Source organism: Vigna radiata, chromosome 1, assembly GCF_000741045.1.
Source record: "Vigna radiata var. radiata cultivar VC1973A chromosome 1, Vradiata_ver6, whole genome shotgun sequence".
NCBI classification, from domain to species: Eukaryota; Viridiplantae; Streptophyta; class Magnoliopsida; order Fabales; family Fabaceae; genus Vigna; species Vigna radiata.
Window position 1 is genome coordinate 34,223,490 of NC_028351.1, and position 11,651 is coordinate 34,235,140.

General features: G+C 27.5%; 1 protein-coding gene across 1 annotated transcript in view; it reads left to right on the forward strand.

Moving 5' to 3' along the window:
* LOC106762317 (receptor-like protein 12) overlaps positions 1-8,395 on the forward strand; it is a 25,561-nt gene extending 17,166 nt beyond the window's left edge. Inside the window, exons 5-7 of the mRNA XM_014646166.1 lie at positions 5,207-5,801; positions 5,889-6,040; positions 6,110-8,395. Of these exons, the coding sequence (XP_014501652.1) occupies positions 5,207-5,801; positions 5,889-6,040; positions 6,110-8,395 (3,033 nt within the window). The remainder of the gene's footprint in view (positions 1-5,206; positions 5,802-5,888; positions 6,041-6,109) is intronic.
* The last annotated feature ends 3,256 nt before the right edge of the window (positions 8,396-11,651 follow it).

Below are 11,651 nucleotides of genomic sequence, written 5' to 3' on the forward strand. Positions count from 1 at the left end.
TTGAAATTGTTAAGCTTGTATTATAGTATCTAAAGATGTATATAGTATCTAAGCTTGAGTTTTGAACTTACATATAAAATCTAAATTAATTAAATCACTTGCTACTAATTTAGATCCAATGTGACATGATGAATCAGTAAATCAAACTCCCTAATTAAGTTAACACATATCTAACTAATTATAAATTATAAAGCACAAGAATTAAGAGCAGGTATCTTTAAAATTGTAATTTCAATTTGTTTAAGAAGTTATTAAATAGTGGAATAACATCTCTAGATTGAATCCCATATTTTTTAAAAGAGTAGAAATTCAATAAAATAATATTCTCATGTTTAACTTTTATAAGGCAATTAAAGTTAATTATTTTGAGTTAAGGTAAATTGGAATTTATTAAGCTTGAAATGTAGTTGGAATAAAACCAAATTAATATATATTTTGAATTTAATGGAAATGACTAATAAAGTGTATATATCATTTATAAAATCGATGACAATTTTAACTGGCTTATTACTTCTGCGCATGATTTATAAAATTGATATCAAAAGGTTCATGTTGAAATTAAAACTCATATTTAATTGAAATTTGAAATTTGATAGAATAATTCGATTTCATTTATTAAATTGTCTAAGAAAGTTGTACCAAATGTGGTTATATTTCGTTTTCTGTAGATGACGCAACTTTCAAAGTCTTTTTGATTTGTTCCAAAGAAATGGTATAAGGGAGCACCCACTCTATAATTCCCACATTTATTGTTTGGCGTGATGATTGCTCAATTCTTCTGCAAGTTTTTTTATTTGCTTACATGAAACTATTTAAATAAAATAATGCTCACATAAAATAATAAAAATAATATGTAACTAAATGTCACTAACAATTCTCTAAAACTTAATTCATAATCGTTAATTATAAAAAAATAATAAAAATAATATAAACATGATTAATTTACATTCGGATTTTATAAGTTAAATACAAATTTTGACTATATATAACTGTGATTTTTCTTTTAGTACATTAGCATAATCTTCAGCACACAACACATACCTTTGTACTTAATATTCTAGAATATCCTTGGGGCAATGTTGAAAGTTTCTTTATGACAGTTTCCATATGTTAAGTCATTAGCTTATTTTGGATTAACAATATGCATATTGAGTTTGAAACTCCAATACATCCCTTATTTTTTTCATTTGAGTCCTCTCATTCTCTATTTCATAGTCGTTAGAGTCATATTCTCTATCAAAGCTTTGGTTTCATTAAGTGTCCTTGATTTGATCATACCTCTCAGTCCCACCAAAAATATGTTGATTTGTGTTGGCTCATCAAATTCATAGAAGTTTTTCTGAGTAATCTTTTGAATCTTTTTCATCCTTGGCTAATGATTTATCATAATCCTGATAGAATGACGAAATGTCTTGTTTTCATTTATTAACCTTTGAAGGAAAAATTTGTAAAGAAATTTGTTAACATTGTCCGAAACAATCAGGCTATTATCAACATTTATTGTTAAGATGTAATTCTCGTATCATTCATTCTCATTCAAATAAGTTTCATAATATATTTCTAACCTGAAAAACACGATATTTTTATTTCTTTGTATGTGTTTTAATTATATATAATATATATGAATTCTTTAATCTTTTATTTTTGACGTTTTATTTGCTAAGAGAAACTATTCGAGATTAGGAAGGTAACAAATATTGTGGTGCTTAATAAAAAAGAAATTTTGCGACAAAAAAATAAGTTATTATTGGATTATTATATATTTACATAACTTAAATTTAATTTATGAATTAATATAAAAATTTATGAAAAACATAACTCTTAATATATATATATATATATATATATGTAATATTAGATAATAATTCTACTTAATAACTTTTATAATAATAAAATAAAATAAATACTAATATGATTTTCAATTAAGTATTTATAATTACAATAATTATTTATACTTTCCGTATTCATCAATAAAAACTATTTACTAAAATTTAAAAAGATGTACGGTTTTATTTATTTATCTTATTTTAATTCTTCTAAATAAATATACCTTTAAAATCTAAAATAAATGAAGATTTTTATTTCATATTATTAATGTGAAATGATGTGTAAAGAAAAATAAGTATTTATTATTTAATATAATAAGTAAACATAAGGGAGTATTCATAAAAATTGTATACATACAAGAACAGTTATAAGGCGTATCTCCATATTAAATATTATAATCTTTTTAAATAGAAACTCTCATATAATACTAAATAAAATAAGAGTTTAATTTTCATAATTACATGTAAACTGTACAAAAAAATAAATTAGTTTATTATAAAAACTAAAAATAGTTATCACAATTTCAAGAGTGAAATTAAAAAAAATATATATTTATAAAAATTCTCTTTATTAATAATTATAAATAAGTCAAAAAAAAGTTAACAATTTCAAGAATAGTATCCTGAAAAAAGTAGGTAAACCTAAAAAACATTTGAAATTGTATTCTTTTATTAACTGTTATAGATAAGAATGCATATTTGGCTATCTATGTATTATTAGATGTTAGTATTAACCAGAAATTAGTATTAATGTGATAGGTTGACTAAGACTTTTCCAAGTCTTCCCCCATGCCATCGGAGGCTATCAAATTTATTGTTACTGATCAAATCTAAATTATATTCTAAACTTTGAGTTTTGAACTTACATATGAAATATAAATTAATTAGATCACTTGCTACTAACTTAGATCCATAGTGATATGATTAATTTATATTTTGAATTGAATGGAAATGGCTAATTTTCTGCAGTATGATTGATAAAATTGATGAAAATTTTAAGTGACTGATTAATCTTCTGCGCGTGATTTATAAAATTGTTATCAAAAGGGTAATGTTGAAATAAAAATTCATTTTTAATTGAAATTTGAAATTTGATAGAATAATCAGCTTTCATTTATTAAATTAACTTGTATATGAAATTTATACCATATGTGGTTGTATTTCGTTTTCTGTAATGCAATGACCCAATTTTCAAAGTCTTCTTGATTCGTTCCAAAGAAATGGTATAAATAAAGGGACCATCCCACATTTATTGTTTGACGTGATGATTGATTGCTGGAGTCTTCTCCAAGTCTTTTTATTTACTTACATAAAACTATTTTAATAAAATAATGTTCACATAAAATAGTATAAACATAATAAAAATCATATGAAACTGAATAACAATTGCAAAAAATATAATCTTAGATTTTTCTTATTTTTTATATGACCTGCGTAATTTTCAATATCAATTAGAGAGGTTTTTTCTTTTTTCAATAATGAATAAAGATCAATTTTAACCTATTATATTTTTCTCCCATATCTCACTTGACTCATTTTTTTAGCTTTGCATTGTTGGATTTTGAAGTTAAACATGAGATCTAAATTGATTGGACTAATCCTCTCTAGATTAGATCCATATTAATATTGTAATAACTCACGAAAATATAATACTTCTACTAAGTATTAGGTAAATGTGGTCATATGAACAAAACAAATATACACAGACATATAAATATAATATAGCTACCGTCTTTTCACAACTAAAGATTTTCAAAAATACATAAAGTTGCTAAAATCTTTCAAGATATACAAAACAAACTAATAAACTACATTATGTTGTATATTTCTATGTACATCACTAAAAAAAAAAAAAAAAAAAAAAAAAAAAAATCACAACCCTCAATCTACTTGCTAGTATCATTACCACCACCGACCTTGTTTGCTCACGATATAATAATCTATTATCATAAAACTCAAAACAGATTTCAACAACGATTCTATATAATTTCAGTATACCAACTCTGATTATCAAATTACTAAAACTTTATAAACAAGATATTTAGCTTCCCTTTTCCGTTAGAAGCTTAAACAATTCCATAAAACCTAAAATCACTATTGATCAACGAAAAGTCTTACTCAAATAACACATGTAATAGAGAACCACTCATATGCATGGAAAAACGTGAAACTCAAGAAAAGTGTAGAAACTAATTTACTTTTTACAAAAATTAATCGAATAAATTGGAAAACCTCACCTCAGTAATTACTTCATACAAATAACCAGACGCTTAGAAAACTTAGAAAGATGGTTGAGAACTCTTAGAGAATGAGTTTTATAGGCTCATACCACCTTTTAATATTAAATAATTGAGTCTTATTGTTAATTCTAAAACTTTATTTTCTAGACTTTTACATAAGAAACCTCTAAATACACATAAAATATACGAATTATTCCTTTACTCTTATATATTCACTTATCTTTTCATATTCACTTATCTTTTCTTACTGACTTAAGTGGTACATCTTCTTGTCCGTGAATACTTTTGTGTTAAATGAGTACTTTTAATGTACTCTACGCAAATTAAACATTACCAATTTGGTTATATTTGATTTATAAATTATAAAACTAAAATTTTAAAATTATACATTTTGGAAATTAAACAAAGAGAAATACACTTTTTTATGCATAAAAAAATTCTCATGAGAGAGAATTCTAACAGATGAGTAAATCAATAATAAAATATAAAATTCTCCATCTATGAATTATGGTTGACATACTAGTGGGTTCAAACCTATATTTTGGATAAATTAAATGTCTGACTTTTATGAATATACAAATAAAGTACTGATTGTAAAATGTAAAATATTAAATATATTCATATCTAGTTATGTTTCTTTTTTATTTATAAAATTCGTGCTTTAATGGTTCAAATATAAAAAACGATGAAAGAACAGGAAAACAATAGATATGATAAAAAATCCGTTTATGTTTAATAATAGTTAAGAAAAATAAGTATGGAAAAATTTAAAGTTGTTAGAAAGGAAAGAGAAATAATAATTGTTTAGCTCTGGAAAAGTTTTATGGTCTTGCTAAATAATGTTGTAATTTTTCATTTTTTTTATAGTTTAATTTGATTTAGAATGGTTTTAATTATTGAACTCTTTCGTGAAATGTGAATTCGGAAAAAGAGTTCTAGTAGCAGTCGTTTTGAGTTTGGTGATTTATGAAGAGTGGATGCATAGAATGTTATATATATGAATAGCAATCTAGTTTGAGGACTCACACTCACTGCATTATCTATAAGTTTTAGTGTGTGATGATAACAGCCACAAACATGTCAATGAAGAATCCAATTGTTTTAAGAGTGATGATGTTTATGATGTGTGTGGTGTCGCAGGTTGTTAATGGAGAACAGCAAATCAGATGCCTTCCAAAGGAGAGGGAAGCACTCCTCCGATTCAAGGCTGCCATTGTCGATCACAACAGCATGCTCTCATCTTGGAGCACTCCTCACTGCTGCCAATGGGAGGGGATTCGCTGCAGCAACCTCACCTCCCATATTATAAGCCTCGACCTTCATGGAGATGAAGAATATGAAGAATGTTATATGAGCGGAGAGATCCACAAATCGTTGATGGAGTTGCAACAATTACAGTATTTGAACCTCAGTTACAATTATTTTGGAGGAACTCATATCCCAAAGTTTCTTGGTTCTCTCAGAAACTTGAAATACCTTGATTTGTCTCATTGTGATTTTGGCGGAAGAATTCTAAGTCAGTTAGGTTCTCTTTCTCATTTGAAATACTTAAATCTTGCTTTGAATTATTTAGAGGGTTCAATCCCTCATCAGCTTGGAAATCTCTCCCAATTGCAGCATCTTGATCTCAGAGGCAATCTTTTAGAAGGAAATATAGCACCTCAACTGGGAAATCTCTCCCAATTGCATGAGCTCTATCTTGGACAATATTACGATCTCAAAATTAGTGACGGAGGTCAGTGGCTCTCAAATCTCTTTTATTTAACCCATCTTTCTTTCAAATATGTATCAAACCTTAATACTTCTCATACTTGGTTGCAAGTGATTGCAAAGCTACCCAAACTAAGAGAACTAAGTTTAGTTGATTGTAGCCTTTCCGATCATTTGATTCTGTCATCCAAACATTCTAAGTTCAATTTCTCTACATCCCTCTCTGTCCTTGATCTAAGCGATAACACCTTCACATCACCAATGGTATTCCAGTGGGTCTCAAACATCACTTCCTACCTTGTTGAGCTTAACCTTCATGGTAATCACTTGTAGGGTTCCATATCAAGTGATTTTGGCATAGTCATGAATTCGCTTAAGCATCTTGACCTCTCCTCTAATTATTTCGAGGCTAGGGATTTGAAATCCTTCATTAATATATGCACCTTACATTCTTTATACCTGTCTTCTAACAATTTCACTGAAGACCTTCCCTCCATTCTCGGTAATTTGTCAAGTGGATGCGTCAGACACTCATTGCAAGAATTGGATTTGAGTGTTAATTACATCAGTGACACTTTGTCTGACATTTTAGTATTCTCCTCTTTGAAATCATTGTTTCTTAGTGAAAATCAGTTAAGCGGAAGGATACCCGAAGGTGGGAAGTTACCATCTACTTTGGAGGATTTGTCAGTTCGGTCAAATTCATTTGAAGGTGGAATTCCAAAATCATTGGGCAATGCATGTTCTTTGTTGTCATTGGACATTTCTAGTAATGGCTTGAGTGATGATCTTCCGATGATAATTTCTCACTTGTCTGGATGTACTAGATATTCATTGCAAGAATTAAGACTAAACATGAATCAAATCAGTGGCACACTACCTGACTTTTCAACATTCATATCTTTAAAAATATTATATCTTTACAACAATAAGCTAAATGGAGAGATTCCTATGGACATTCAATTTCCACCTAAATTGGAGGAGCTCTATATCTCTTCAAATTCTTTAAAAGGTTTGCTGACTGACTACCACTTTTCTAATATGTCTAAGTTAGAGTACTTGGATTTATCTGATAACTCATTGGGCTTGACATTCACTCAAAACTGGATTCCACCTTTTCAATTGCTATCTATACATTTGAGATCTTACAAGCTAGGTCCAACATTTCCCATGTGGTTGCAGACACAAAATAAATTTGTCACTATTGACATTTCGAATGCTACAATATCAGGTATTATTCCTGAATGGTTTTGGGCTAAATTACCTCTACAAAAAGTGTTGAGAGTGGATATTTCATTCAACAATCTACAAGGTACAATTCCAAATGTTTCATCAACATATGTTTCTACTTTCATGAACCTTGGATCAAATCAATTTGAAGGTTCTATTCCTCTATTTCTAAGGAATTATGCAATTCTTGATCTATCGAAAAATAAATTTTCAAATACTCTTTCATTTTTGTGTGGAGATGATGCAATTTCAATTCAAAATCATTTAGACATTTCATACAATCAGTTATCCGGAAATATCGCAGATTGTTGGAAACAAATTAACTCACTAGTTTATTTAGATTTAAGCCACAATAACTTTTACGGAAAAATTCCAACTTCAATGGGATGGCTTCTTGATCTTGAAGCATTATTGTTGAGAAACAACAATTTAGTAGAAGGAATCCCTTTCTCCATAAAAAATTGCACATGGCTAATAATGCTTGATTTGTCAGAAAACAAATTGTCAGGATCTATCCCTGATTGGATTGGGACAAAAGAAGAGTTGAAAATATTAACTTTGGGAAAAAATCAATTCTTTGGGAGTTTACCAATCACGGTTTGTTGTTTAAGAAGCATTCAGGTCTTAGATCTCTCATTGAACAATTTATCTGGTAAAATTCCTAAATGCATAAACAACCTTACTTCAATGGCCGCCGAAACAGAATATTATTTTTCTGTATCTCATTCATATGATTTGAAAGCATGGTTGACATGGAAAGGTTCAAAACAATTTTTTATGGATGAAAGTCTGGAACTTTTGAAAAAGATTGATCTCTCAAGCAATCATTTTTCAGAAGAAATTCATGTAGAAATAGAGAAATTATCTGCATTGATTTCATTGAACTTATCAAGAAACAATTTGATTGGAAAAATTCCTTCAAGCATTGGAAACTTAACATCACTTGAGAGTCTTGATTTGTCAAGAAACCAGTTGGTTGGTTCAATTCCTTCAAGTCTTGCTCAAATTTATTTTCTTAGTGTGTTAGATTTATCTTATAATCATCTAAGTGGAGAAATTCCAACAAGCACACAATTACAGAGTTTTANTACATCCANNTATGANGATAATCTTGGTCTNTGTGGACCNCCACTTGAGAAGTGTATTGAGGGTGGGTTTGCACAAGAACCAAATGTTGAAGTTGATGAAGATGAATATTCATTATTAAATAATGATTTTTTTATAAGTATGGCATTTGGATTTGTTGTAAGTTTCTGGATAGTATTTGGCTCAATCTTATTCCGACGTTCTTGGCGACATGCCTATTTCAACTTCTTAAACAACTTAGAAGACATTGCTCACGTCAAAATAGTGCTCTTTGCTAGACTACTTAAGCTCAACAAAGATTAAAAGGTAATAACATTATAAATTTAATACAATTTTGCTATATATCTCTGTATATTATAAGCACATGAGCATATATCCTTTTTTATTATTTCTATAACATTTCATTGATTAAAATAAAATTATTATGTTAAATATTGATCCAATTTTTACAATTCAATGAGTTACTTTTGAAACTAATGATATAAATTTATTAAGGAAGAGCAATTACATGTGTAAATATATAGTTCTTTTCTTTATCAATGTTATCTTATTTTACTCTCTTCTATATAGGTTAGAAATCTAAGTGTCCTTATATTTATATTTCTTTTTTGGGATAAAGAAAAAAAAAGTAGATTATTAACTAAATCATGAATTTTGAATGCTGAGTGCATTTAGTGTTTATTTACTCTCTTTTTTTTTTTTCAAATTTTGATGAAAAGATTGCATGACTACAAAATAAAATAGAAATAAAATCATTGATGTTCAATACTTGACTGTCTTATGAAAAAAAAAAAAAAACGGTTTCCCTTGATACCATGAAATAATGTTTTTTGTTCCCCGTAAACTTCTGAGATTTTATCAGTTGTTTTTTTTTTCTTAACTAACCTGATTATTATTCTTATTACTTCAAATTTTAAACATGCCAATTATATTGTTTTAGAGTGAATAAGAATAAGATATTATTTTAATGTACACATTTCAAAGAACTAACATTATGTATTTTATTTTTCAATTTTCAGGCACTTGAAACCCATCCTCTTGGACGACTCCACCTTTGAGCTTGTTATGCTTAATGGTTTCATTAAGCATTGTGTTTGTAGTGAAAAATATTATTAACAATTCGCTCTTTTTTTTTTCTTATAATCCAAACTTCCATCTAAAATATTTTAGTTAATTACATTTCATATATTTGCCTCAGGAAAGTTTCATCATTTTAGTAAGCCATTTGTTTTCATTTTTATGAATTCTATAAATTAGTTTATTTAAAAATTATATATATATATATATATATATATATATATATATATATATATATAACAGCGTGTTTTTCACCATTTTAAACTTATTTATAGAGAATAAATATTTGCTATATACATATAGTTGATAAAAAATCTAAATTGAAAAATAATCATTTAAATATCAATACATCTTAAATATTCAAAATAAAATAAAGAAATGAAAATATAGAATAAGTTCATAGTTTAAAACTGAAAGGAAAGTAGAGAAATATATTGCCAAAAAGATGTGACTGTATGTCAAACAAACAGATAATGAAACCTTTTAAAAGAATACTGTTTAAAGAGCAAAAGTAGAATGTTTAAATTAAAGAAGTTGAGGATAGAATGTAGGATTTCTAACTTACTCCTCACATCACTCCGTATCATGATTTTGAGGTGTGATTAAGTAAAATTTTGAAAAGCTAATACTCTATGACTAGGATTTTTAATGTATACCTGAGCTTATCAAAGATAATGTAATGGTAAGTGTCTGATTCAGATGGGAAAATTTTGATAGACCAAACAGAATTTCTGAAATTTCAGTTTGGAAGGTCAACTGGGCAAAATGTTAATTATGCAGTTTCAACGCCTTTGGGGAAAGAAATGGTGCAGCATACTGACTGGAATAGTAGTTCACTTTATTTATGTAGACATATTGGAGAGTGATGTAATCCAGATAATAAATCAAATATTAATTAAGAATCTATGAACTTAATTATTCTATTCATAATATTATTTACTTGAAAAGTCGAAACAATCAAGAAACATTTGTTATTCGAAACCATTCAAGTTTTTTAGAAGCCCAGGTTTTCTCCCAAGAAAAAACTGCTTCAAGTTATAGTTCATGCAAAAACAGCAATAGTTGAACACGGAAAAGAAAAAATGGTGAAATTGAGAAAGAAAAGATCTAATATGGATGGAAATCATGTCTTGGAGGGTGATTCAGTAGAGCTAGCAACAGGAATATCTTTTCCTGATTGCGACGAAAGTGGCTCTAGTATCTTATGAAATTCTGTAGGGAGAGGAGAGGATCATGCTTATATTGATCCTTTTAAATTTAAACATTACCAATTTAGTCTCTGTCACAGTTAATACACTTACGAATTCTTATTTTGGCTCTTATGCATCCAATACATTATTAATTTGGTTGTTAAACGAGCATACCATTCTTAATTTTGGTTCTTATGTGTGTAACACATTCTTAATTTGATCCTTTGCATGCAGAAACTAGACTAAGAATTCGTTAAATGTAATGAGACCAAATACAGAATGTATTACATGTATAAGACCAAAATTATAATACATATAAAGAAGCTGACAGGAGCTATAAGATTGGTTTAGTAGTAAAAATTGGAATGAAAAGTGAAAGAAAATGTGGATTCAACTCTCACCACACATTTGGCAAATATAAAATTGGTTTAAAGGGTTTAGAAAGAAAGGTAAAAAAAAGTTGTGGGTTCAACTCTTTCACTAACAAAATACTAACATCTGACATTTGCCGATAAAAAAAATTAAAAAAAAATAAAGTTGAACACGTAAGAACAAAATTGAGATTGACAATACATATATAGAGACTAAGATATAAATATTGTTCGAATGCAGAACATATTTTTTTGTGCTCACTTTTCCTTGCAAAAATGTTACTTTGATTTCACTTTGGTTCACATTCTCAAAAATTTGAACAAGAGTGAAAACAATGTTGTCGACAGGATTTCAAAAAGAATTATAATTTTTTAATATTCCATAAAGAAAATTTTAGTTCAATGTCTAGTTTAAGTAAAAATAATTAAACTTGAAGTGGCAAGTTACTTGTTAAATACAGAGAATGATTATGAAGCAGCAAAAATTTGGAGATGCACAAAGAAACTTAGATTTGCAATAAAGGAAGGAAGAGTCAAAGTTAAAATTATTGTAAAGTCTGCCTATTTCACTTAGTCATATGTCTTTTCAAAATCCAATTTCACTATTACTCATTGTTTCATATTACATCTCACTTTCTCAATCAAATTAAACATTAATTTTTTTTTGGGTCCATCAATACTTTCGTGGATATACATAAACATAACCATTATATATATATATATATATATATATATATATATTTTTTTTTTTAAGATATGTCAAATATTCTATTAAAGGATATTAGGCAATTAAATATTATGTTAGTTATATTTTAAATATTATTATAATTTGTGCAGATTTGTGCACATGTTTTTCCTTTAATAGATGAAGGATTATAGGATCCTTGTATATATATATATATATATATATATATATATATA